Genomic DNA, 27889 nt, shown 5'->3' with positions numbered 1-27889 from the left:
GTCTGCACCAGCGGGTGCCTCGCTCTGCTCTGCCAGGACGGATCCTGCCTCTTTATCTTTGCTGGGACAGTGCCGGCTTGCAAGAAAGATAACTGTTCCCTGCTCTCTCGGGCAGCAGCTGGATGAGCTTTGGATGCAAGGAGGAGGAAAGTTAACAGTAAGTGAGTCAGTCTCACCAGGGATAAGATAGTGCCTGCCAGGATGTTTCTTTCACTAAGTTCAGAGCCAGGCCTGACATGGGGCTGCAGCTACTCCCAGCTCTGTTCCCAGCAGATTGCTCCCCCAGGACATCTTCATCTCCTGGGACCCACTGATGGGGCAGAGGCAGAGGGGCTGGAGGCACCACGGGTGGAGGAGAGGCTGGAAACAGAAAACATGTGCGCAAGCAGGCACTTACTATGTAATTCACAGGGGACCATTTCAAAATGTTGAGCTTTTCTCCAGCCTTCTTTGGTCTGGAGGGACTGGTGTGGAGGGTCACTAAAGCCTGGTGTTGAAGGATTATATTGCAGCTGTGCTTTTTTAGGGAAGGGCAGAGTTCTGAGTTCACATGTGCCTGTCTCCTGTGATCTCTTACTACTCCCATGGTCTTCCTTCCGTCCTCTTTCTTCTGGGATTGCAAGGAAGGGACACGCCTCTGTCCCTGCAAGGGAAGCCAGGGGTTTTCTGCCCATAAGTTAACCCCTCTGATAGCTGGAATATACTATAGGGGTGCAACAAGGTCTTTACTGTAGGGAATCAGGATCTGATTAGCTCGAGCAAAAACCAAAAGCACCTCAAGTGCTATGGCCCTCTGCTTCCCTCCCTGGGACAATGGCAGAACAGCCAGCACCCCTTATTTTGATGGGGCTCCATCCCAGCTTGCAAGCCAGAGTCCTGACCTCACCACTCCCCCATTCCAGGGCGAGACCTTTGCCAGACTGCAGGTCTGTGTGATGTGCTGCCAGCCTGATCCAGGGAGCAACATCTGGTTTCCACCCTGCCCACAGTCTTGCTGTGTGCAGACAGCATCATGGGGAGTGTGTGAATGTATAGTCCTAAATACAGGGGACACAGGTACCAGATACTCCCCCAGTACTGAACATCCAATTAACCCACTACTTCTGCAGGATAGGCCAGCAGTTTAACATCCCAATGGGTCATTGCTAAGATGTCACCTTCTGACCTGGGCTAGTGCTCCAATTTTCTTTTATTCTCCCTCAGGTGCAGCACTAAGATGAAGCCTCCATCTGGGCAAGGCATAAGGCTGGCATACCTTCTCCTGAATTTGGCTTCCCTCTGCCTTCCCACCCCACTCTGGAAGGACCGGGACACCCTAATGCAGGAGGAGAAAGCCCATCAGACAGGTGGCAATTTGGTGCTGAGTAGACAGGAACAGCAGCTCAGTACAAAGCTTGTAAACCTCAAGAAGGAGGAGGTTGCAACAGCCATGACTACAGGACAGTTTCCTCCAAGCATGCACTTCTTTCGGGCAAAAGGCCTCATTGATCAGAGCACAGTGTTCAGCATCTTAAAGCGCATGCCAAAAGGTAGGCTTGGCCTAAGTGTTGCTCATCTTACTCATCCTCCTCTCGCCTTTTGCTTTCTATGCCAGAGCTGGGACAAAGCACAAGGAGATGTGGCAGACCTTTGGTTGCAGGCGAGCTTACAAGAGCTGTAAATCACACTTGCTGAGTTCCAGGAAGAGCCCTGCCTCTGAGCATGGGGACAGGGCAGGGGGAGAGAGGAAGGGGGGATGGAGTGGATGAATACACATTTCCAGCAATTGTAGCATTTGCTATGACTTACAATATGGATCCTTCAGCCTTTCAAGTGTAGAGAAAGGGTAGAGGAAGCAAAGACAACAAGACATCACAGACGCTCATATTTGTTCAGCATGTTCCAGCCAGAGCCTTTCCTTTTTCGACACATACCACAGACATGCTACCAACCTTGCCTTAGCCCACTTCTTAGCCAAAAGTGCTGTATCTCCCAATAAGTTTTTGGGCAGGTGGTTCTGTAGCAGGCCTGGAAGTCTACTGGAAAGCCTGGGGGCACTAGAGGAAGAAGGTACTACCTCCAATACTACAAGTTTGGTTTTTTTCTTTACTTGTTGAATGAAATCAAAGCCTGTGTTGATGTGACCTGCAGAATACGACATAGAAACGATTGTATTCTCTCACTTAGTCTTTCTTAATCAGGTTCTGTTCTATGCACTTATAGGAGATCTCTGCTTATAAGGGTGGGCATTTCTCCTCTTGTCTTTAGTTTAGAGATGTCATTTCTCCATTGTTGTGCAGCAAGCTATGTGCTAATGGGCTGTCAATGCCCTATACCAAAAGGGGCTTCTGCACTCTGCAGCACACACACAGTTTTTAAGGCATTTGGAACATTCTAGGTTAGATAATGGCATGAGGTTGTCCGATACCTTCACCACATCACCCTATGCATTCTCTGATGAGCAGCTGGGACACAGCAGCATTTGAAAGCTCAGTACTCTGGGTTATAATGGAAAGGAGGAGAGGATATTTTCAGCCAAGTGGAAATCCAAGCCACCTAGGCTGTATAACAGGAAGCCTGGTGTCTCCATGTCCCTGAGCTGCTGACAGTTCAGCAGAGAAGCAGGAGGCTGAGATAATCACAGGAGGAAGGCCTTGACTCCTACTGACTAGTTTCTCCCTCTGCATCTCTGGTTCAGTAAGGAAGCATTTGAACAAGGTGCCTTTTTAAACTAAAGATACAAGACAGTTGCAGCAGACATTGCCAATACCCCTGTGACTCTGAACAGTATGTCCACCCTTCCAGGCGGTCCCTCTTTAGATGCAGAGTCCCATGGCCTTGCCCACGTGGCTGCCTGGAAACAGGCTGGTGGCCTGCTTTGGAAGATTTGGGAGTCAGCTTCTCCACAGAAGCATTTTTTCATCTGCAAGGCTGTGACACTGGCACATGAGTAAGAGCCATCTGCCTCACTTCCCAGCTTCTCCCTCCTAACCTCTGATGTGGGATGAGGATCCCTGGCTTGCAGCATCCTAATCTGTTACCATAAATGATTGGGATGTCAGAGCTGCCATTATCCTTTCATTGCTGAATTGAATAGTAAGGAACTTAAGAGTACCCTCCTCCCTTCAGGGAGGCATCTTTGATACCAAGGAGGGATCAAAACAAAAAATTAACTTTTCAATCCAGGACATGCTAAAATGGGTTCTCAGAATCTTTGCAAGAGCTGTAAGCTTTTAGGGCCAAGATCACATCCTTGTAACTGCTTGAGTAGGACCTAGTCTTAGAGGCCTCAGTCTTGATCAAAGCCCCTGAGGAATTACTGTTGTTTCAAGCACTATTGTAATTTCTATTGCTGCTTACATAGGAAAGAGGGTGGCATTGCCAGTGAGAGGAGGGTCAGATCTAGACAGCTGTGGCATGCCCATTCTGTCACACTAGCTCTGGTGAGAGCAGTAACCACAGTTGCTCAGCATCTTAACAGTCAGACCCTCTGTAGTGAGAGATTATAGATATTATAGTCTATATTAGATTAGTCCATTATAGATTATAGTTTTGAAGTTTGTCTGATGTCACATGCATACCAGTCTTTTGTTTTGTTCATCCTACTCATGTTCTCCCTTTACCCCTAAGGGCATCAAAGCTATTTTGACTATGAGGTCTCCCCTAGACTAATAAAATATGTATCTGTAAGACTTTAGCTCTCCCGGTATCTTCCCTTAAGTTTAGTTCAAGCACCAATAACATAAGAAGTCTCTGCGAAAGGAGAGATTTTAGCAAAACAAACGGATGCACTGAGCATGCAGAGGATGCTTCCTATGCCAGGAAGACTGGCAGTTGCCAACATACTGTACAATAACAGAGCATCCCAAAGGCCCTCCATGCTGGCCAGCAACAGATGTACAATGCAAGTGAGTATGCTTTTGATAAGGGATAGAAGTAGATAGTACTTCTGCATCTGAGCGCAATTCCCCGGTGTGTCATGGTCTGGGATTTTGGGGTACGCCAGAGTTTCAAAGAGATGAAAGAAGAGACACAGACTAGATGCAAAAATTGAGGCTGGAATTCAAACAGCTTAGATACAGAGGCTTGCTTCAGGTCTGCCAGTCAGCTAGTATGCCTTGTAAACTGCTGCCTACTGTGTGAGTTCCTCTTTAAATCAGTGGGGCCTGAGCCAGCTCACAGCAAAGTCTGTCTGAAAGACCTTTAATAACTCAGAGCATTTTCCATCCCAGTGGAGAAGCAGAGCTCCCTATTGATTTCTCCCCTCCCTCCGCTCCCAGGGAGCTGTCACGCTCTGCCTGCCCTGCGTTTGATGTGGAGGGGGCCACATCCTCCAGCGTGGGGGAGGCAGAGCAGCCGCTCCATCTCTCTGCTGGGAGAGGTCACTCACAGCCATCTAGAAGCATTTCCAGATGCCCCTGGATGGGCAAACTCAAACTATTATCACATTAAAACTCTGTTCCTTCTTTTCAGCTGCCTTGTCTCATTAGGATATACTTTTCTTCCCACCAGGTGCTGTCTTACACCTGCATGACTATGCCATCCTGAGCGTGGACTGGCTGGTGTACAATGCCACCTACCTCCCAGACTGCTACATCTGCTTCACCCCCACAGGCACCGTTCGGTTTCGCTTTTCCAGGCCTCACCCTCCTCACCCAGTGCCAGCCCAGTGCTCCCAGTGGGTTTTGCTGGACACTTACCGGAAACAGCTGCGCAATGTGACTGAGTTTGATAGCAGGTGAGTGAAGAGGAGTTTCAAGCCTGCCAGTACTTCATGAGAGCGTTGTGTAGCTGACAGGATCATTCCGGTCCAACTTTCCCATTTGCTTGCTGCTCTGAAAGCGGGGAACTCTGTTTAGGACTGCATACATAGAACAAGAAAATAGCAATATAAGAACTTGAAGGTTGCAGCATTAAGTACACCAGAGTTAGAGATCATCAAAATTGAAGTTTTCTGTGCACCCTCACTTGTCAACAGACATGTTGAAGACAGTGGCTTAAGTAGATTTACGTGACCTCTCCTCAGCACCCAGGCTGGATGTGCTCCTGGCATGGGACAGGGCTGCATAGTGAAAGACCTTGCCTCATCCATTGAGGTACTCGGGAACAGGATGAGGAAGTCAGGTAGCTAAGGAACAGGCTCTCCCCAACAGCAGAGAAGTTATTTGTAAAGTCATTATGTTGAAGTTGGGCAAACTACTTATGTTAGTCACTGCACTAGCACAACAACCCAAAGCAACTCAAGAGAAAACCCAACCCAACCTCCCCCTCCAAACACCATTCTTGTTTTCTGAGGCCTCTCCAAAACCTCACTAGTACCCACCATGCTGAAGCATGAGGCACTCATTCCCAACAGGACCCTCAGGCACCAAGAACCGCAACTTGCCCTCCTACCCTCAGACAAGGGGTTAGGTCTCAGCCTGGGCACTGGCTGAGCCAATGAACCCTACACGCAGGTCCCCTGCCTGGTAGCACTCCCCCCTCAGCACCCTCCTGCTAACAAAGCTTCTCCCCTTCCAGGCGAGGCCTCCTATAGCTGTCTAGGAGCTCACACCTCAGATAGCTCACCAAGGCATCACTCACTCTCTTACAGGAGCTCCCCTCCCTGCAGGCAGCTTCTACCTCAACTGTTGGCAGCCTTTTATCAGCACCAGGTGTTAGTTGGCTGCTCAGCAGCCACCTACCATTTAATCACTTACAGGTGGGTGGGAATAGCCTGGCTCCCCCTCCAGCTGGTAGTGGCAGGAAGAGGGAGCCCTATCTCCTCATCCAGGGGCCATTGATCCCGGGACAAAGCCCTGCCGAAAAGGCCAGGAGGAAGCGTGTAGTTCTGCGTGGTGTGCGGGGAGCTGGAGAGAGCACTCTAAATAATGCATGAAGTCAGACACTGAGTGATGAGGACAAAGGAAAATATTGAGTAGCGATCCATTCAGAGGGCACTGCTGTCTGCGGCGCTCCGGGGGGCTGGGGTCCTGCGGAAGAAAATAGTATGGGGTGTCATGTAATTAAAGACAGTATCGCCATGCCGACATATGAAGAGAAGGCTGGATTAGGGTGACGCGGGTGACCTTAACTACAGCATTTCCTAAATGAAACTTCATGTTTTTTACTGTAGTGCTCTTCAGTGAGGATGTGTGCTCCTAAATAGAGACCTATTAACACTTAGGGAGCTGGTATCGCCTCTACATGGAAGCTGTCTGGGCTCCGTGCCCTACAGATCTGGGAAGGAGGTCAGGTTGGGAAGCTGAGGAGCTGCCAGACCTTTGGCATGGTATTGCCCTCCCTCCCCAACAGCAGCAAGGGGCAGGGCAGAGGGAGCTGACTCTCCGGGGCACCCACCGCCCTCTCCTGCAGAGGTGAGAGCACTTCCAGAAGGGAAGGAGAAGGTAGTGCCAGACCCAGGGCTCTTGACCTTTTATACCATGAGGCCAAACTGCCCTGACATGTGATGGAAGAAATAAGATCCAGTGAGAAGTCACTTATCTACGTCTTCCAAAGAGAAAACTTGTTCCCCATTAGCTCCCTTCCATTTCTCCTGGGAGTGATGACGAGGGAGAGACCGTGGCACCAGCTCTCTTCAATCCCTCCAGGAGACCCATTAATAATGTGCAAGAGATTGGATTTTGAAACAGCTTCATTTCCTTAAAGCCCAAGCAATTGCAGTGGGTATTTCAGAACCATCTCAGGAGCAACCCTTTGCTGTATTTGTTTTCAGTTGTATTTCTGTAGCATGACATCCCTTTCTGGCTGAGGCTAGAGGCCACGGCATCCTATACACCCAGGAGGGTGGAGCTGTGCGTTGTTTGGTTCCCTATGGTCCTGTTTGGGAACACAGCTTCTTTTCAGAGGCAGTGTTATCACATTCCTCTTCTTTTGTATTAGTTGTCAACAACGTCTAGTAGCCACAAGTCAGAGCAGGACTTCAGAGTGGCAGGCACTGCACAGGGACACAAGACACCCCGCTACAAAGGTCCCCCCCAAGGGCGGAGGGGAAACCAAGGCAGAGACCAATGAAGTGATTTTCCTCAGCAAATGCATGCCAGAGCCAAGTACAAACTTGGATCGCCCGCATCCGGGGTGCTCAGACTTACTCATTTGAGTATGTTGTCCTTAATTTCTTGCCTTTCTGTGCTCATCACCACAAAACCACAGAGGAGTCATTGCACATAATGTGCAAACACATGAATAACAGCCACATTGAGGCGCTTCCCCTCCTATTTTCATTTAATCCCCGGGTACTAGTCTAGGGGTTAGGAATGTTTTTTGGCCGCCTGGAAATAGGTCTCTAGCCAGGAATAGGCCCCAATCTGTTCTGCTTCTCAGTTTCTGGAAACTCTCCCAGTCTCTTGAACATGTGCATCCCAGGCTACCTCTTTCCTGCACTCCTCTTTGCCCTTGAGCACTGACAAGCTGAGAGAAAGCAGATGTCAGAGGAAGGAACGGATGGATAGTTGGGTGGTTTCAAGGAAGTATCAAGGGAATATGGCAGCAGGGAAGGGCTCTCATGCAAGACAGGGTGGATAAGCAAATGTGAAGGGAACAATGGAAATGTTTCCAAGAGGCTGCACCTCTTTCACCTTACTGCATTCCTGACCAGGAAGGGGTGAGGGAGAGAGGTATCTGCGTTACATTTTAGCTGTTTGCATTTTTAGGTACATATGCATACATATACATATGTGTGTCTGTGTGTGTTTTGGAAGGAAATCTTTTTGTTTGTTTCCCTCAAAAGAAGGTTTAATCATTCCTATTCAAAACACACGTCTTATGGGCCAAGACCCTGGAGTATTCTGTTACTGGTAAGCTTCCAAAAGGATGCTATTACCAGAGTCAGGAGACCACGGGCCAGGAGACAGAGAAAGGAAGGGAATTTTGCTTTGAGACTTAAAAGAAAAAATCATCCTCACTTATTTACTTCACAATCTATTACTATATAGGAGAATGCAGTTTTTTTCCTCAAGATGCAACATAATGGCCACTGTCTCTAAAGCAAGAGCGTGCCCCTAGATATTTAGGGAAACAGCGCTGACATTCCAGATATTTGTAAAATACCACCGCACATCCCCCGCCCGCCAGCAGCCCGAGGATTAAGGCCATGCCCGGCAGCGCAGCTCCGGCGGCCCAGCGGAGCTCTCTATCACCAGGATGAAGTCATCTGTGAGGGAGCTGACACCACGGCCGAGGCTGCGGGGACAACTCCCCTGGGTGCTAACGGCTGCCCAGACCGCCATCACCTTCCCCTCCGTGTCCTCCGACTGCCTTATCTCACAGAAAAATAGGGCAGTGTGTGCATTACAAGGGAAAAAAAAAGAATAAAAATCCACTACAGAAACAAAGCACTCCGCTCCCTCTACAAGTCTCCCCTTGGGGAGAAGAAGAGGGGACGAGAGAGAGAGAGAGAAAGCGAATGAACCACATGTGACAGATGTTAGTCACACTATTTAATGCACCACTGGAAGACATTCAGATACTACGGTGAGGAGAGGGGTATAATTACCCGTCGAGAACGGGAAAAGAAGCAGGAAAAAGAATCCCTTTAAAAACAAGGCAACAAAACCATTCACTTCTGCATTATATAGCGCAAGAAAGCAAAATGGGAAAAAAAAACAGGAAAAGAGAAAGCAAAACCACAGTTGAAAATAAATAATCCTTAGCTGGTCATTTTAGCTGTGCCCCTTTGGGCATATGCATTGCAGTAGCATTGTTCAGTGCATATATGACATGACATGGAAGGCTATTTGTAGTCTGCACCTGATCACTGGTGAGGGCCCATTCCAGAAAAGAAGCAAAAAATGTATTTATGAAGCCTTGCTTCATCTGCATGAGCTACTGATGGCAAAAGCCCATGAACCCTTAGGATATTATCCAGTTATCAAGGATGGATCACTATTACACAATAAATCTTCAATAGTTATAGGGATCAATAATCAGTCTCAAAGCGAAGGGGATTATAAAAAAAGCACAATTTGATTTATGTGCTTTTAGGAGCAGGGCAGTGTGGGGATTTATTGCTGTTTCTAGCCCAAGAGCACAGGCTAAGTAAACAACCACAAGTTTGTACAGCTAGATTTAAAGGCAGGGAGGGGAGCCCTGTGCGTGCTCGTTGTTGGAGGAGCCGAGTTCTCACAGGACAAGGGGAGAAAGCGGTGGGAGCCCGACTAACCGCCCATCCTTATCTGAAATGAAGCTGCGCAGGGTGGCGAGAACAGGCTTGCACGGCCTTTTGATCCACGGGGAGGTTTTTCCCTCGGTGCTTGCAGGGCTGGTGGGAACAGCCCTGCTCGCCTCTCGGCTTCAGGCAGGTGCTCTCCGCCGGTGTGCGGGGCTGGCGGGGAGCTGCCCTTCGGCCAGGACTGAGGCCAGGAGGGGAGCGGACAAGTCTGCTTTCCACAGCTCTTCCCACATGAAACCTCCTCTCCCCTCCCCACCAAGCTGCAGCACACCCTCTCCGCTTCAGCAGCTGGATCAGCGTCTTCAAGATGCCCCTGGCTCCTGCATTCCTGGTTTCTAGGGTGATGCTACGGTGTCTCCCGCTGCTGCGTGCTCCCCACTGCCCGCCCCGGCCATGGTCCAGCTCGGTCTGTTTGGTTGCATGGATTACTGAACAGTAGCCGGGGTTGCCCAGTGTCCTGTGATAATGGCACCAAAGCCCCTATTGTAATGCGCGGGAGGGCAGAGCCGAAGTTGCTGTGGAAACCTTAACTCTGAATTTTCCTGACTGTTGAGCATTTAAAATCTCATCCTTAACGTGGTCCGAGCATCTCTTTATGTACAGTTTTGCTTCTAAAATTGTTCCTGGCAAAGAAACTAACAGAGTGAAGAAGAAATGAAACTGCAGCCACTGGAAGAGGGTCCTTAGAGAACAAAACAGCAGGCAGATGCTGGGGGAATGGGCTCCATTTTATGGGCAGGATGGAGGGACTCAAAAGGGATGTCCCTGCCTGGGATGTCTTAGTTTATGAGTTTGGACCAGATCACATTTTACGTCTGTAGGAGGGAGGTTTTTAATTCCATCCACAGAAGCCTCCTGGAAGAAGATAATAAGAGCACAAATCAAACCCACATCTCCCATATAACAGGGCAGAGCGCTGCACGAGGAGGGGGGGCAAGACATCAAACACGAAACATTATTAAAGATCAGTAGCTGTTATTGAGGGGAAACAACATACTCGGATGAAAGATGAGGCATGGTTGAAGGTATTTCTATCTGAACCTGCTTAGCCCCTGACACTAGATAAGCATCAGGCCTGGCCGGACTGGTAAGCCCACCCACCTGCAAGCATCCAGCTCTGTAGCTTGCTGCGATGGCTTCAGTTTGTCCACTCAGGAATGAAGTTAACCACCCCCACATTGCCATTCAGACTTTGCCTGCCAGCCTGAGAAATGTATTACAAACTCTTCTTCAGGTGGCCACTGGTGGAGGGAGGAGAGCTGTTGCCAGAGGCAAGGCTTCGGGCAGGATGAAGGCTATCAGCTTGTCAGAGGACAGAGTTGCGGCACAGACGCTCGCCCTGTCCTAAATGCAAGCTGTCACCCGCAACTAGATAATCTTGCAACTACTGGCTCCCTTAAACTCTGCTTGATAAAATTACCCACCACCTCTCTGGATTTCTGAAAGAGGCTTATATGCCAGCTGAGTCTATGGAGAAAATAAATACATTTCTGTCCCACTAAGGAAAAGCCAGGACCTGCGATTCTTATCAGTTGTTTCCCAGCAGACAAATCTGAAGAAGTTATCGGCAAGGCAGGCAGGATATCAGGTTTGTTCCACTGGGGAGAAAGGATTTCTGATTCACAATCATTTTTCCCCCTGCTTATATTAGGTGACATATTTTGACAACAAAAAGGTACCAGGGCAAGTTACAGGCTTAGTAAGCAGGTTGATGGCGGCCCAGTACATGGCATCTCCTGGAGACTCTGTTTGCCTTTAGGTGGTGAACAGAGGGCTGGGTGTCATAACTTTTTACATGCATTGAAGATGTTTGGGAGAATATATTGTCTGCAGGAGTAATGTACTAGCCTACTTTCAGATTAAGGATACCTCTGGGTAGCAGAGTGCAATTCTTATGATATAAAAACATCATACTTCCTTTTGTAAGTCTATCACTCCTCAAGATTTTGCCCTCAAAAAAGGAAGGGGCAGTTTTTGAACACCTCGTCTTACCCTGCTTGTAGCTTAAGATGTAGTGTATGACTTCTTACCTGTCAGCTATTATCTGTACCAGCCATTAGCAGAGTAAATATAGGTGGCAGAAAAATGACCTGAATGCTTCCTAGTTGCACCAGTCGTTGTTATGCTCATATGTATTGCAGTGCCAACAGGCTCTGAGTTAGATATTGGGCCCCTATTGTGGCAGGAACGACTTTGCACCCTTTCTTGGTCCTGCCCAAAGAACATGTGCCTCCGTCAGCACAGCTGGGTGCTGCTGCACCCCAGAGCATGCGGGTGGGAGAGTGTCACATCCACAAAGCTTGGTCTCTGACAATAAAACTCACACCTATCTTGGAGGAATCCTGTTTCCTCCTGTACTGAACACCCAGCTGCCAGCTGGCAGCTTTTAGCATGCTAAAAGCCAGTTGACTTGTTTGTTCTTCTCATTCTTCCTCTTCCCTTTACCCTTTCTACAGCTTGCTGAGAAACTTGACCCTGGTGACGGATGCCCCTGAGCTGGCCTACCCTTCTCAGACTTTGGTTTGGAAAAGATTTGAAGAAGTCTTTCTCATTGCCTCTGGACTTATCTGCTATGCACCTGTGTTCAAGGCCTATTTCTACCAGGGGCTGCTGGAGCTCTATGAAGATAACATACAGTATGTCGAGATAAGAGCTATCCTGCCTCCGGTATGTATTTTTTGGCTTCTCTAGTATTCTTTTAAATCCTTATTTCTCCATAACTTTTCTCAAGCCCTATCTTGAATTTAGTTTTTGGATGTTTGCATATCTGCCCTTCTAAGAATGCTGGAAAACCTTGATCATATTCAAAGGTCTTTGTTGGAGATTTGCATAGGCAAGGGCTTGAAAGTGAGAGATGCTTTGTTCTTAATGGTTAAGGAAGATACCTACTGTGGCAACAGCACAAAACTGCATTGTACAGTCTGACTGGGAGCTGTGTTGAAATCTTGCTGGTTGGGAAGATGTATCTTAGCTTTGTCTGCACCAGAATCACCTGTTCTGTGGCAGCTCTTCTGGAACAATTTCCCATCTTGAATAGAGACTTATTCTGGAATAGTTATGTTATTTGAAGTCCGCAGCTTATTTCAGAATGATTTTTCTGAACAGGCTAGTAAACCAATTGGCAAAGCAGAGTATTCCACAGTTTGCAGACAATCTAATATTTTGGCTATGTATATGAAGAATGAACTGCTCCTTTCATTGCCACTAACACTAAAATCTGTTCGTAATAGGCCTTTCTCCCTGTGTGTCACCCGGAGCCAGTCAGATTGTCCTACAATCCCAGGCTGCCCCAACACCTTCCCAAGAACCAGCAGACTCCACCACCATTCTTTGGCTATAATGGTGGCAATTTCCTCCCACTTTCCTGGTGGCAATTTCGATACTGCAGCCACACCTTTTCCATACAGTTCTCCAGACCAGCTCCAAGCGGGGCAGTGTGGGGCAGGAGCTCTGTCAGAGAGGCAGATGCCTTACCAAAACAAAAGAACCAGGGCCACTGCTCCTCACTACACCACCTACCTCCATGTTCTTAACAGTCCATTGCAAAGGGAATGAAGCTGCTATGCAAGGTCCACCTGGCAGCACCTGAAGGACCAGGTGGTGGTGGCGGGTTGTGTGTGGGAAGGCAGGCAGCAGCTTGCTGCTGGCACTGTGGCATCCAGTGGATGGAGCAGCCATGCTGACATCCCGCCAGTGGCCTGCCAGCAACTTCATTAAGTCATTGCCCTTGCATGCAATGGCTAGTGGGCTCCAGCCAGCTGCAGGTGAATGCACCCCAGCAACCACCACTGATGCTGGGCAGGCCTCCGCAGCCACCCTGTCAGCAGACAGGCAGGTGCTATGACAAATTTGGAGGCTGATCTGGCTTTGTGCATGCCTCCCCCCCTAACAGCTGGGGAGCGGGGCTGCTAACACTGCCCTGTTGTGGCTCGGGCTGGCCCAATAGCAAAATAGGGCTCAGTGTCAGGGCTGCAGGCTGGCACTCTATCATGCCTGAGATGAGAAGGGCGTATTGAAAAGAAAAAAAAAGGAAGGGGAGAAGACCACAAAGCTTATATGTATCTTACTTTGCTGGGGGTTGGTCATGAGCCAGTTGCTCTGAACTCAGTCACCATCTGTCTTTGGGGTACCTGGAAAAAGAAAACAACAGCAATGTCAAAATTCCTGTGCTGTGAGACAGCGCGAGTGCTGGCATCCCCCCCGGTCACACAGGTTTCCAGGCCAAGAGTATCTGCGATGATACAAGTGCGTGGGCCTGACTGGAAAATACCCTGCATTTACCGGCAGCCCTCAGACATGGTTGTAATGTCTTTTGAAGAGAGGCTTGGCAGGGAAGATTTGCTTCCCATCCAGCCCCTAATGCTGGCTCCAGGCATGGGAGCCTCCAGAGCCCCCGGGGTTGCTCACACCCGGCAGCTCGGCATGCTGCAAGGTACAGGCAGGCGGGGCTGCCTGCAGCCCGGGTAGTGCTGCAAGGGCTGTGAGGAGCTGGGGACATGCTGGGCTGCCGGCCCCAACGGGCAGCGCAGGCAGGGAAGTGCCAGCTAGGCTGGAGCGGGGACGGGAGGGAAGGGAAATGCTTTGCCACGAAAGTCGGGGTGTGACGGGAACAGCGAGATGCTTGTGTGCCTGGAGACCCTCTATAAGGCTTGGACAACAGCGCTGACACTCTGCAAAAGCTCGCCTTGCAGCAAAGCCCGCCAGAAGCGGCCCCTGAAGTAAAGTAAATGAAAGTCGGGATTTAGTGTGAAACAGCAAACATTGTGGAAAAGCCCCCCAAGCCCAGCTGTGTTTGCAAATTCAGCTATGTAAAGTCTCACATTCCCATGGGCTGCAGCAGGGGAAAATTCCCTCTGAGTGTCTGCAGCCGCCCTGCGGCTCCTGGTGCCTGCAAGTGGGATGCCACAGCGTGACAGGGTGCTAGCGAGGGGCATCGCTGCACGGGGCAGCACCGGAGGGTAAGTAAGAAGGTGGAGTGGACCAGTTAATGGATTGAGGAGAAGGATGAAGGAGAAAAGAAAGGTGAGAAGGGTAAGAACTGAAGGGATGGAGTGATTTCAGCTGCTGTTTGTGAGCGACTCCAGGCAGGGCCTTTGCGGATTAGTATCAACCAGGGAATGTAGGGTCTATGTCCCTGCTGAAATCAGGGCAAGAGCCCTGCATATAGCCCTGGTAGTGAGGAATTCACAAAGTAAGTTGATGAGACAGAACATGCCAAAAGGATTATTTTTCCCAGTTTGCAGACAGAGAACTGGGAAACCGTGGCAAGACTAAATGACCGACTCAAGGTCACGGAGCAAACCTCTGGCAGAGGGGAACAGAAGCCCAGCCCAGCTGGTAGCTTATGGAGCTCATCCCTTGCATGCCTTGGGGCTGCCTTGGCTGACAGACTGCCACCGCAAGGCACAGAGCGCGTGTGAGCCGCCAGACGGCCGGACAAAACGCTCCAGCATTTGATACAGACATGAGTAAGAGGTCATGGTCTCCTCTGGGTACTCAAGGGCACTTGCTTGCCATGTCTGAACATGGAGAAACTTGTTTCTTGTATCACATATGAGGGAGGAAAACCACTCCTTGGTTCTTGCCAGCTGGTAAAGGCTTCAAGAAGAAAATGTTCTGCACAGATTTAACTGCTTTTTTCTGCCCTGTTGCCAGGACCACAGCACATTGCTTCTCCCAAGGTTTTCTTCAGTTCATTTCTCCCACCCTCCAATAAAACACCTCTTCCAACTTCTGCTTGCCATGTGCTTTTCGTCCTGCAGGTGTATGAACTGGATGGCACCCGGCACAATAAATCATGGTCCGTGGCAACCTATCGGGAAGTGACCAGGCAGTTTGTGAAAGAGCACCCTGACTTTCTTGGAGCCAAGATTATATTTACAGCACACAGGTAGAGGCTGAGTGGGGCTACGAGCAGCTGTGCATGGCTGGCTGTGTTACGGTGGAGGTGGCAGTGGGGAGAGAGGGGTCCAGGCCAGGAGAAGCAATGCTGAGGGCTGGGCTGAAGTGCCACAGTTGGTTAGTAATGCCCGCGTGCGTCGTCAGACCTGGGCTGTTGACTCCCGAAGCATTCCCTGGCATGTGTAAAAGGCTGAGGATGAGAAATCATCTATAAAAGTCTGCATATGTGTGAAGTGACCAGGGTTAGCTCATAGCGTGTGCTGGAGAGACAAGCGTCTCTGAGCCCTGGGTGCAGGAATGAGCAAGGGGAGGGCTGCTTGTGTGTGCGTACGTGTCCAAGCCTTGCGTGCTCTCTTCCCAAGCCTGGACGTACTCCTCCTCTCTGTGGAAGCTGAAGCAGTGAGAGCAGTGCCCGAGTATGGGCACTTGGTATTGCAAAGGTCCTTGTGGGACCCTGCAAACGCTATTCTCCCGGCAGCCTTTGTATGGTATGTTCGTGCTGCTGTTCGCAGGCGGGCACAAGGCTGTTCTCCAAGTCAGCCAGATGCCATGAAGTCACGTGAGGTGATCCTGAGCAAATATTACAGACCTCTCAGCAGCGCTTATTCACTCCAGCTCGGCGCAATGCCATTTCCAGTTCAGAGCTGGCTTGCCTCTGGCCAGCTTGGGTATGGACAGAGTCTGCCTGCAAAATGCACTGTGATGTTTAAGTCCGATAAGGCTGGAAGAAACCTAAATTTAAAATTCTCTTGAAACACAGCTATGGTCACACCTCCCAGGAAAACAGGCGAGAGGAAAAAAAAAAAATACTTGAACATTTTCTCTCCATGCTGTTGTGTTCCCTGCTTCATAGATGGGAAAGCCAGTGAGTCTTAGACAACTCAAGTGACAGCAGGGTCTAGCCAGACATTTCCTGGTCATTCAGGGGTTTCCTTTTGTAATATCAATTTTCTGCTGCTGTTATTCTGGAGACCTGAGGCTGGTTGTCAGATTCAGGAGCAACTTGCATTTTGGAAATATCCCTGGGGGCCCCATTTCACGACTCAAACCCAAAGAAGGCAGGCCCGTGGGAGTGAGCCTCTGCACTGCTTTCTCTCTCTTGCTCTTTAGGATGCTGAATGTTTCCCAGATTAAAGAAGCTATCGTCACTGGCATGGCACTCAGAGCCCTCTTCCCAGACACCCTGGCAGGCTTGGACCTGGTAACCGTGTTTTTTCTGTGGCTTCATGTTAACCCCTAGAGGTACAATATAACTACATGTATAATATGGCATATGTTTTATACCAGAGCCAGATCCTCTGCTGCTGTACTGACATCAGTGTAAATGAATTGCACATCCTCCAGCTAAGGATTTTGTTGGGGGTAACTGACAAAATCCCCTGAAAGAATCAGCTCCCTACCCCACAGCACTGTAATTTCAGTACAGTTGGCACCTCAGTGATATATAGTTGTAAGTCCCACCACCTTCCAGAGCATGTTCCAAAATACCTTTCCTTTTTCCCCCAGGTTGGTGACGAGGATGAAGGTCATTCTTTATGGGACCTGAAGGATGCCCTGACCATCCCGTATTCCCTGGGGGTCAACCTGCCATACTTTTTCCATGCTGGGGAGACTGGTAAGCATGAGGACTCCAGGCCTGTTATTGCTTGCAGAGGCAAGAGGTGAAGTCTTGCAAAGCCCAGAAGAAGCAAGCCTGGCTGCATCAAGATGATGTGTGTTTGTGTGTACACGTGTATATAATTGGTTTTCCCTAATCAGTGACCCAATGGCACCTCCCCTACCTGCTCCCTGCTCTTGACTGTAGGTGTCATGTTGCTTAGCATCTTTGCCCTGTGTGTAACATGGAGTCATGCTGCAAGAGTTATTGCTGGTAGCCATTTCCTCCTTGGAGCAGCACTCACCTCCCATCCACAGCAGCAGCAGAATTCCTCAACCATTATTTTACATTTTAAGGTGAAGGAATGTCTGAGCCAGCCTCAAGTCTTAACTGAATACACTCATAAAAGTAACTGATCATTACCCTTCATTCCTGGGGCAATGTATTATTATTGGCAATATATTATTCAGTCCGTATGGGTGGGATTTATCCTAACCATGCATGAGAGTTGTGTCTAACTTGTGTGTTATGCTTATTGCATGTTGACATCTACAGAGAAGATGTCTACATCTGAACTAGTTACCCTAGGCTCCCTTTTTAGCTATGGATGGTAACAAGCACTTCTGAGGCACAATAAATCTCATCCTAATGTGCAGGCTATTCCCCAGGAATTATTACTTCTCTCCAACGACTATGAATGGAGACCAGCATGATTAGCTTAGCTGTAAGAGCAATACTGTGGACATCTGAAGCCAGGTGAGATGAGCGGGTATCTCTGTGCTGGGCAATGTCCTGGGCAGATTTGGATCCCTGTTTCACTGAAAATGCAAAGTGGGAACTCAGAGCATGAGCAACCCTCTCACCTTGCAACTGGGACATTTATTAACAAAATCATCTAGCTGTTTGAGAAAATATATTTCCTCACAGCACTACAGTGATTCTTACCTGTCTCTGCTCAGACTGGCAGGGCACGTCTGCAGACAATAATGTGCTGGATGCATTGCTACTGAATACCAGCCGGATTGGCCACGGACTTGCCCTCATTAGACATCCAGTAGCCAAAAGTTTGTCTCTGAAGAGGGATATTCCTGTAGAAGTCTGTCCTATCTCCAACCAGGTATGTTGGTAAAAGCTTAGGTCATGGGGCTAGGACACTGGAATGGGATCTACCATAGCTAGATGTTTTGTTGCACCCAGGCTAGCTCAGTTTCCTTTGCACCACATTACACTGCAGTCTGCTACATAGACACACGCTGTGTATATATATAAGGCCTGTAATGCCAGTCAGCTCAAAATCATTGAAATTCCTACCCAGATGAACCTGGGAAGGCAGTCATCCCTAGTGGAGATGAGGCCCAGAGCCAGGGAGGTGCCTAAAGAGACATAATGGAAGATACTTCAAAGCCAGAAGGGCCAGAGGCTGACAAGCTGGGATTGTAACTGGAAGTCTTTTGGGTTTGTAGAATTCATAACTGGGGGAACTCTTTTGCAACACATTAGCATGGTGTGCATTGTCCCCTGAGTGCAGCAGAAAGGATGCTGTGGGGTAGAGATGTACTGGTGTGAGCCTTGAGGGAGAGAACCCTGATACCAGCTCCAGATGCCCTGGGCTAAGTGTCATGGCAAATACATAACCAAAAGACTGTTCCTGAAATGCTCATGGTCAAATTGTTATAAATAAGCAGAAGTTATTCACCCCACTGCCCTTGATTTAGGTGATTAATTTAAGAAACCAATCTCCTTGTATAGTTAGTGGAAACAAGTAGGCTCCTCCTGCAGCAGTTCAGAGCAGAATGCCTAACATGCTCTGAACAGCCCTCTGGAGGCTCTTCCTCCCTGACGACTACCTGCTGACACAGGCAGCTATAGCAGGTATGCAGTGTGACGGGTGCCATAACGCAAACATAGCTACAGCAATAACCTGACGTCATGTTGTCTCCCACCCTTCCCCACCGAGGTCCTGCTGTTGGTAGCTGACTTGCGGAGCCACCCCGCAGCCAACCTCATGGCTGAAGGGCACCCCATTGTGATCAGCCCTGATGATCCCCCTATCTTTGGAGCAAAGGGTGTCTCCTATGACTTCTACGAGGTGTTCATGGGCATTGGAGGGATGAATGCCGACCTGAGGACCTTAAAACAACTTGCACTCAACTCCATAAAGTAAGTTCCTCACCTCTCTCATCTAGCGATAGTAATGCTAAGAGGACTATCAGCTTGCTCCCTGGAAACCTGCTGTATTTGGGTTTTGGCCCCAGAGTCTCCTCTGCCACATGAACTGGGCTTCTGTTAATCCAAAGTCTCCTCTGTTCTTCTCTGTGTGTCTCCTTCAAGGGCAGGATGCAGGGACCCCAGAGGCTCCTCGGCCTGTGCCCTTGGGTGCCTTTCTCTAACTCAGTGTCTCAGTTTATTCCTCCTTTTCCATCCTTTGTGAACTTGCCTCCAGCACCTGGTTCTGGGTATGGGAGAAATGTTATGTCTTTGTATCAGTTGTCTATTTCTGCCAAGATCTGACTTGCTGCATTGTTTGCCATGGTCCACTGGGGAAACACAGGAAAACAATCTACCAGCATGTAGTTTGGGTGTGTTTAACCACTTTTTCTGTTTATCTGGACAGCTCTGAATGTCCCAAAATAGTTTGGATATGGTGCCCAGGGTCTTTCTGTACATTCCTAGACTCTTGTCTGTTTGCCAAATCCTGTGCCAGTCCTCATGCCAATCCCAAGTCCCTGCATGGCCAGGGAGACAACAAATACTCTTATTTCCTACTGATTTGGACCAAGCCCAGGGGACATCTGAAGGCAACAGCAGTGCTGTCTCTCCTGTACTAGTCACTGGGTGCCACCCAGCGAATCTCCAGTTTATGCAGACTGAGCTGTTTGTCTTCATGGTGCAGGACTCGGAAGCTGTTGATATGGCCATGATGCTTCTCATCCCTGCATAAGACCAGCCAGCAGGAGCTCAAGGCTCTTTATGCTGTTACTCTGTATTGTGTAGGCATGTCCTGCAAGGGTTAATCTGTTGCTGCTTCCTGCCTTTTCATTTTGGCCACTGATCTTGAAATAGCTGCCCCCTTGTCTCCTGTCTGATACTGACTTTTCTCCTCCTCACAGATACAGTGCCATGCTACCGGATGAGAAATCCAAGGCCAAAGAGGTCTGGCAGAAAAAATGGGACCAATTTGTGGCTGACCTGTCTGATAGCTTTTTGAGGGAGCTTTAGAGGGGAGGAGACTCATCTCAGAAGGCATTTGACAAGCCAGAGAGAGCCAGGCTTAGTGCTAAGAGGGAGACTGCTTCTTCCATGTGACCTGAACACATGAATGAACCTCAAAGTCTTACCTGGCAATGGGCAATTCTGGTAAGCTAGGCTTAATGGGCTTAACGCTAAGAATGAGCTGCACTTTCCTGTGAAAGTCACAGACCGGAGGTAAAAGGGAGCAGTGAGCCTTTATAGCAACAACAAAAGAACACCCCTGTTCAAAATAGTCAAAACAATTAAAAATTGCCAATGACCAAATCCTGACATCCTTATTCAGGAAAAACATGCTTTTTAATTAGAGTTAGTGGGAGATTGCCAACATGAGAATCTCTGAATTTTGCCTTATCATTACAAAATGCAGACCTTGTCCGGAAACAGCTAAGACAAACATCCAACCATTTGGGCCACTGACCTTCAGGAGAGCAAGGACTGAAAATGACTCTTGTTATGTTTAACCCTGGGCCTGCTGCCAAAATAGCACTGCTAGGTCGAAGAACCAGTCATAGGTCTGATATCTGCTATTTCAGGACCCACCATGGCTGGAAATGAACTGATGGAACTTGCTCCCAGAACATTTAAGCCTGGTTGCACAGTGATCATAAAGCCAAAAAGAGGTGCCTCAGTTGCCAACAGGTTTTTTTACTGCAAAATCTTTTCCTGTCCTCTGGTCACAAAGAAGCCAAAACACTTTTCAGCTGAGAAAAAACACCCTGGTTTCCCAGATCCAGCTTAATTAAAACTGTCCCCCTGCACTGGGCCACGTTAATACAGGCCTCTGCATTTATAGGAAACACCTTTTGATTTCGGGGGGTTCTACTACCAGCCTTTGTCACCTAACTCAGAGTGCAAATGTGCCCTTGTTCAGCTTGTCAGACAGATTTTCACTTTGGTGGAAAAACTACTCTCACACTGTGGATATCCACAGTGTTCACGTGGACCTTTGTAGTTTCCAACTCTTTGGCAAAAAGGTATTGCAGCACCTACACAATAAACAGTGTCTGGACAAGCAGATTCCCTTTCCTAACATCATCAAAAATATCAAGATAAGAACTAGTTGCAGGGAGACTAAAAAAAAAGAAACCTTAATCAGGACGTAAATAAATTCAGCAAAATCCTTCAGCACACATACCCCAAGCACGGAGCCAGGATCAACCAGCGTCTCTCCTGGACTTCAGTACACTGGTTTGCATCAGCCAAGGGAGAATTTACAAAAGTTCCTGCTGAAAGACATCTCCCTCCTCTGAGCCGCAGACTTGCAAGGACTGTCATTTCCTGATCTGACCAGCTTGGGCAAATTGGCTCTCTTTATGTTTTCTGCTAATTGTCTCAAGCTGGCTGGCCATAGTGTTTATTTCCACTGACCTTGGTTAAAACACCTTAGCAGGAGGCAAATATACTTACTACAGAAGCGGATCAAGCTGCGCAGCCCGTGCATCCCGTATTACATTGCTCGCATTTCACAGGCTGCAAGTCCATCTCTAGTTATCCCAGGCAAAAAATCCCCCACACTACAAACCCCATAACAAAAAACAAATAAAACCACAGCAAATCAAAGGTGTCTACATTGCAGAAGCCAGCAACGCAAACTACAGAAAGCAAAAAGCGAGAAGCCAGTCACACACCTCACTAACCGAGGGGGTTGAGTGCCTCACACCCTAGCCCTTTTCAGCCACAGCTGCCTCCACTCCAGCTCTCTCTGCCCACACTCCCCACACCTTCCTCTGAAGCATCAGCAACTGCTCTTTGCAGGCTGGCCTTTCCTGCACCTTGATGCAGATTTGGTTCTGGGATGAGCTTTATACTGGAGGAGGAGCCAGAGTAGAGCCACCTTCCCTCCTCCTCCATGGGTGTTCCATACAGAGCTCAGTCTAAAGTCCCCAAGGTAGGCTTTGGTCACAGTCAGATTATAAATGCTGACTTGGGAAATGCCTTATTTGTAATGCTGCTGAGGAAAACTGCTGCAAACAGGTGGCATGGCTGCTAATCAGTGACTCAAAGTCATATCCCTCTGAGCCCCGATCTTTCAGCTTTGCTATATGTGGATGGAGGAAGATCTTTTATTTGCCATGAGTTAAGTGAGCCTCTTTGCTGCCAAGGTGAAGCTAATCATTACAGATCCAGTGTGGGAGGAGCTGAGGTCCTTGACACAGGTTGACCCATGTCCCTTCCTTTTCTGCCGCAGAGGAAGGTTTCAGCTCTTCCTGCATATGGTCTCTTGAGGGCTTGAACCACTGATGGCCTTTTGGTTACCTGTAGTTCTCCCTCCTCATTACCTGCATTAGCAGCAGGGCTAGATCTTCTGTTTGCCAAACACTTGCTGGGACCAGTTTACCTGTTGTGTCCAGTTTGTTCTTGCCTTCCTAGGAAAAGCCTGTTGTGCGCTTGGCCGTTTACCTACTTTGCATCAGGAACTGTGACGTGATGTGGCCCAGTGTCTGGAGCCACCAGTGAGTGATGCTGTTTGGGATTGCAGCACAGTAATCACTGGGGGTTTAAAATTGTACAGGTCTGAGGTGATCTTCAGATAAAGCCCTCAGAAAGGTGCAACTTGACCCTACGGGGCTACATTTGCATTTGTGACTAGCCTTGTGACTCCACTTCTGCTGAAGGTATCTATCTTAGGGTTGGTCAGATAGCAGAAACTTTCCCGTCCTGATCACATATGTTTAAATGTGAACCTGAACTGCATGGAGATGCCTGCCTCCATGGGCGTAGCCTTCCCTGGATCCCTGCTTGAACAGGGCATTGCTACATGTGGTGACTGCGGCTTCCCAAGAGTCCTCTGGCAGTAGATGGGCTTTAACCATTTTTAGGGCCTTAGAGTCAGACAGGAGGAGGGCCAACCTGCTTTACTGCTGGAGTCAACTCTTCCTTAGAGTGTGCCTTATTTCAGAGAAAGGTGCAAATTAACAAACCCAGACTGCATCCCCACCTCTCTAACTCTAGGTGTGAAAAGAAGGAGGGATTTAGGCTGAATCACAGCCATTGAGAAAGATCAGTCCATTCAGATATCCCCAAAGCTTCAGGTAAATTTGGCTACAGGGCTTCACTAAGACTCAGCTGTTAGCGTTCACGGAATCACAGAATCGTATAGGTTGGAAAAGACCTTTAAGATCATCAAGTCCAACACCATGTAACATGGTGTGTTACATTCGCAGTAACATTTCAAGGATTTTGCTGCCAGTCCATTGCTGCCAGTACCTTGGCTCCCTGCTCACATTTGTTGGCAAATACATTGCATATAATGCTTCCTTGTCTCTTTCAGAACATAGTATATATTTACATTTTAAAACCTGTTTTAATTGTGGGTTTTTTCCTCTCTTTTTTTTTTTCTGTTAAAAAGAATTGGGGATACCTGTGTTTCATGTGAAGTTTTAACCTGGAATGTGCAGTGGAGAGGGGATGTTTCACGTCACTCAGCCTGGAGTACAATCATAAGGGGGGTCTGAAATGTCTTCACAGCATGGTGTGAAGGGCAATTTGATCCAGGGTGCTAACACACTGTGGAGTCAAGCCCGAAGCATCTGGCACACCTGGCAGAGACATGACATAGGTCCCCCAGCCTCCCCTTCCCCAAACCACATGGTAGCTGCATCCAGCTCTGGGCCGCATTTTCATACAGAGATTGCCTGACGGACATGATTTGCTAGTGCTACCTCTCCTACCAGCTAAAAAACCTGAAGACCTGAGATGAAAGAGGTATTTGGACAAGCAGGGCTAGAGGCAGCCACAAGGGTGGCGGAAGGCTGAGCAGGGCAGACCTAAAAGGGGCAGAAAGCGCCCTCCAGTCTCCATCTGGACTCAGGAGCACGGAAGGAGAGCAGAAAATCCATGGAAGTTTCTGTGCTGCTTACTTCAAGCAGCCATAGGAATATGGCAAGCCTTATGCCTGTTATCTCCCCCATCGGCCTCTCCCTGTGGCCTCTTCAGGTTCAATTTATTTAAATGGGAGGTGTATGGAGCTTTGTTCACGGCACACCATGTCACAGGTCTAGCAGTGTTTTGTTGCGAAGCAGCTTAAACCGCCTTTGGGGCACTTCAGCAAATGAAATGTTTGCCTCCTGGTCACTCACCAGCAGGAAATGGCTGATCCAGCACTAGTCGTTCCTGTCAAAAATCATGCCAATAAAAACAGAGGAGTAAAGTAGCTGGTTGAAAATAGAGATAGGCCCAAGTGAGCAGCTGGATCTGTATGTCATGTGAGCCTCCATCACTGCAGTGGGACTACGCAGATGCCAGATGCTAAGCAAAGCCCTCTGGCCATAAAACACAAGGCTATAGAGGTGTTTTCCACCAGCTCCTGACGCTCAGCCTGCTTCAGGTTTTTCTCCTATAAGTCTCTGAATTAGTCTCTTCACAGGTAGCAGAAGGACATTTTTTTTGGCCAGAAACTTGTAGCTCTAATTGGCCCAGTACTTAATTCCTTTCTTTTCAGGCTTGCAGCAGTTGCAATCATGGCAGGTCTATCAAGTGTTTTCTGTCCGCTGAGGGACAGGCAGGTGAAGGGTCTGGCTCTCAATTCTTCTGGCTTGTCATTTTTATCAGGCTGTGTCCTCCCCCTTGGTCATTACAGGATAAGAAAGGCATTTTACTGTATTTTCTCAACCTTTAGCTTGTCCATCATTCCATGAGCAGGCTGCAGCAGAGAAAGAGAAGAGATAAACCGAGGCAGGGGGGGAGGGTTGGTTCAGGCCATTAGAGCCTCAGCTGTAAAAGAGAGCGAAGGTAGGGCTGCTTTCGAGGGGGATGTTAGAAGGTCAGGAAGGGGCAGGTGATGACAGGGCTACCCAGGGAAAATAGAGCTGCAAAGTTTACATAGGAACCCACGGGAGAAGGCTGTGGGCAACTGCCTGTTTTGCTTGTCTTTAAAGGCAGCTATGAAATGGTGTGGGGGAAACATCAAAGTACAGTGTAGACAGCGGAAGAAGAGGGAGTCTCCTGTGGGCTTGTGTGAGAAGGGCAGACAAACCATCTCTAGGGGTATTAGGGGATATGGCTGTTGCCAGATGTGCCTACAGAAGAAATCATAAGGCCCATCCATCTATAAAATGCAAAACAAGAATCTCCTAGTAGTGTCACAGAGAAAGTCTCATCTCTTGAAGGGAAAATTATATGACCGGACATTTAGCACAGGGATGATGGGCTAAAGTCTGCCTGCTGGTGCTGGGAGGATGGGGGTCAGCAGCCAAAGCAGGCGCCGCAGGGAGCGGTGCTTGGCAGCCATGCCACTGTCGGGCCCTGCTGTGCGTGCCAGGCTCAGCCTGTGCCCGACCGCTGGCAAACTCCCTCCATGTCGGTTTAAAAATAAGCACTTCAGCCTGTTGGACAGTCTTCCTTGTAAAAATAAATACAGCAGCTCTGCCAGCCTGCTGGGAACACTCACCGGGGCATATATGCTCCTCGGGGGCACCTCTTCCACGGCGGGTACCCTGGCTGGGAACACAGCCCTCTCTACCAACCCGGCCTCCACTGCACAAGTAACCTCATGTGTCAGAGGCACGGTGGGGACAAAAATCCCCCACCGACCCCAAGCCCTACCTCCAACCTCCCTCCGTGCGCTGTGGCAGCCCGAACCACACCAATGCTTTCTGCTACGGCTGACCCACAGAAGGAAAATGCCGCAACGCACACAAACAGCGTTAGCGGGCACAGCACCTCCCCCGGGGGGGAAGGTTAGAAGCCGCCTCCCCATCGCCCCGCATCTCCAAAGTGAACTTTGGAGCAGAAGGACACCCTCTCCCCCCAGCACGGCACCGCCAACACCCCCCTACCCCGCTGAGGTAGCGGCGAGACTTACCGCGAGGGGGGGGGGGGGGGGGGCGCAGCTGCAGGTGGGCGGCTGCGGCCTCGCCCCGCCCCGCCCCGCCCGCGCGCCGGCGCCGTGGAGCAGAGGGGCCCCCTGCCGGCCTGCGCGGGACGCGCTGCCGCGTGCAGCGCCCGCGCACCCCCGAGCGGCGCGAAAAAAAATGAGGTAAAAAAAAAAAAAAAAAAAAAAAATCCCCCATCGCGTCCGCTGCGCCGTTCTCCGCCGCCGTGCTTCTCCTCAGCACCGGGCATCAAAGGGTAAGAGCTTTGGCTGTAACGGGAGGGGAAAAAAACTCCCCCAAACCCGAGGATATTTAGATACACTAAGCATTTTAAAAGTTAAATTCTGCAATAGGGAACTGGCTAGATGTCTCTCACAGCTATTTCTCAGGTCTCAGGAACAGGAAAAGAGCAAAAGTATCCTTATCCTCAGTTCAAAAGACGAGCAAAAGTGTCCTTATAGTTCAAAAGAAGGGAGAGACGGACCTCAGCAATCCAGTTCGGTTAGCCTGATGTCAGCGACTGGAGGCCAGTAACCAAAACAACCCATCTAACTTGCAAGTGGTTGCATCCTTAAAAGGCCGTAAATCCACATTAGCCAATACTTAAACATAAATCACAGTAAATCAATCAGATTTTTTTCTCTGCCAGGAGCAACCATCTTAGTGGATCACTGAGAAACACCCAAGACAACGTTCTTGTGTTTGTCATTAACTGCAGAAAGTCTTTGCCTCTCTCTCTGACTGTATTTTTCATTGCCAGCCAAGGAAAACGAAGGCTTTGGGTCGGCTGTCTCTAGTTTGTAAGCGGGTGTAGAAGGAGTTGAGAAGGTGTACGTCAAAGTGCCTGCAACTGCTCCCTCGTGCTAGTGGAAGAAGGTTTGAAGCCCGGTTCTGCAGGGCTCGCTGGAGCTAAATACTTCTAGTAATGTCTCCAAGACCAGCATAAATTTTGCCAGAGCAGGAGGAGCTGCGAACACTTCTGAGAAATAAAAGTGATCCTGGCAAGTTGAGGAAGTTATGTAAAAGAAACAGTAGGTAATTCAGTTAAGGCAAAGGCACTTAAGGAGGAATAACCATTTGTACAAATGTATAAGCCTGCATTGCCAGTGCTTTAATAGCTCTGCAGAAAGGGCTCTGGGTGTTAAAGTGGGTCAAAAACGAATTAACGCTGCTGTTCGTGGCAATGGAAGCATAAAAACAAACAATTACACTGTTTGTGTAATTGACGCCTGAAGTCATACGTGTTAAACCTGCCCTATCGCGGCAGTCAGGACATCTTAAGCCTAGCCAGAAAGCAAACAAACATTGTTTCATCTCCACGGACGTGAAGTGAACCTTTTGCTTTCTTCAGGTCTGGAAGGGCCTCAGCTGAATTCAGCGTCAAGATTTCTGTCCTGCGCCGCAGGAAAGAGGGAGCCACTGGGACACAGCCTGTCAGAGAGCAAGAAAAATGACCAGAGTTTCAGAAAACTTCATGATCTGTAGCAAAAAGGCCAGAAGACTTGGGTTAGAGTAGGAAAGACTGAGCAAAGGCAGGGCAGCAGTTTGCAGAGGTAACAAGTTGCAGTGACGGTACTTCGCATGTGCACTGCGAGCAGGGTAAGTCGTAACCACCTTAGACTGAAGCCAGGCCATATCCTGGGAGATGCCTTTGTAACCGTAAGGACCGTAGGGCACTGGAGCAGCTTCAGTCACAAAACCGAGGGTCTCCTGTTCTTTCATTTTGGGAATGGGTTAGATAAACCCGGTGTAATTGCTTTGGAGGGGTCTAAGCCTCTCGCTCCCTCCTGCCCAAATCTCTCCTCGTCCGTTATTTTGCACGCCGCTCCCATCGCAGGGCTGTTCGTTCCCGTTTCTCCGGCGTGCTCCCTTTTCCTCTACCGTGTCCAGCCCCGCCAGCCTCGGTGCTGCTCCCGACACCTGCTTGTGCAACCACCCGCCGTCCCCAGTTTCTCTCCCAGCTCTCCCCAAACCTGTAACCCTTTGCTCCGAAGCAGACAGGACATTGCACCCCTGCAGCCGGCAGCACCCCTCCCGGGGACCGCGGGCAGCTCCCGCCCGACCGGCTCGGGATGAAGGCAGGCAGCCCTGCGCCCGTCCCGATCCCGCCCCACCGGGCCCCGCGCCTCGCTGGGAGCTGTAGTCCGGGAACTACCAGCCCCGGCGTGCCCCGCCGCC

General features: G+C 49.2%; 1 protein-coding gene across 2 annotated transcripts; it reads left to right on the top strand.

The window, feature by feature from the left end:
* On the top strand, positions 1–23194 carry ADA2 (adenosine deaminase 2). Of its 2 annotated transcripts, none has more exons than XM_075505113.1 (10): positions 1–157; positions 1204–1529; positions 4492–4717; positions 11605–11815; positions 14911–15038; positions 16160–16250; positions 16556–16664; positions 17606–17763; positions 18604–18806; positions 19757–23194. In XM_075505113.1, the coding sequence occupies exons 2-10, from the start codon at positions 1217–1219 to the stop codon at positions 19863–19865; spliced, it is 1548 nt and encodes a 515-aa protein (XP_075361228.1). In that variant the 5' UTR covers positions 1–157; positions 1204–1216; the 3' UTR covers positions 19866–23194. The 2 variants fall into 2 exon arrangements, with proteins under 2 accessions (XP_075361228.1, XP_075361239.1); XM_075505124.1 differs by having other exon boundaries at positions 157–161.
* The last annotated feature ends 4695 nt before the right edge of the window (positions 23195–27889 follow it).

Source organism: Mycteria americana, chromosome 1 (assembly GCF_035582795.1).
Source record: "Mycteria americana isolate JAX WOST 10 ecotype Jacksonville Zoo and Gardens chromosome 1, USCA_MyAme_1.0, whole genome shotgun sequence".
Classification (NCBI taxonomy): Eukaryota; Metazoa; Chordata; class Aves; order Ciconiiformes; family Ciconiidae; genus Mycteria; species Mycteria americana.
Note: the sequence above shows the minus strand (reverse complement) of the source record. Positions and strands in the feature narration are given on the sequence as shown.

Coding starts and splice junctions, on each gene's coding strand:
- ADA2 (XM_075505113.1), top strand. CDS start 1,217: ATGAAGCCTCCATCTGGGCAAGGCATAAGGCTGGCATACCTTCTCCTG. Junction 1,530..4,491: donor CTTAAAGCGCATGCCAAAAG/GTAGGCTTGGCC, acceptor TCTTCCCACCAG/GTGCTGTCTTACACCTGCAT. Junction 17,764..18,603: donor TCTGTCCTATCTCCAACCAG/GTATGTTGGTAA, acceptor TTCCCCACCGAG/GTCCTGCTGTTGGTAGCTGA.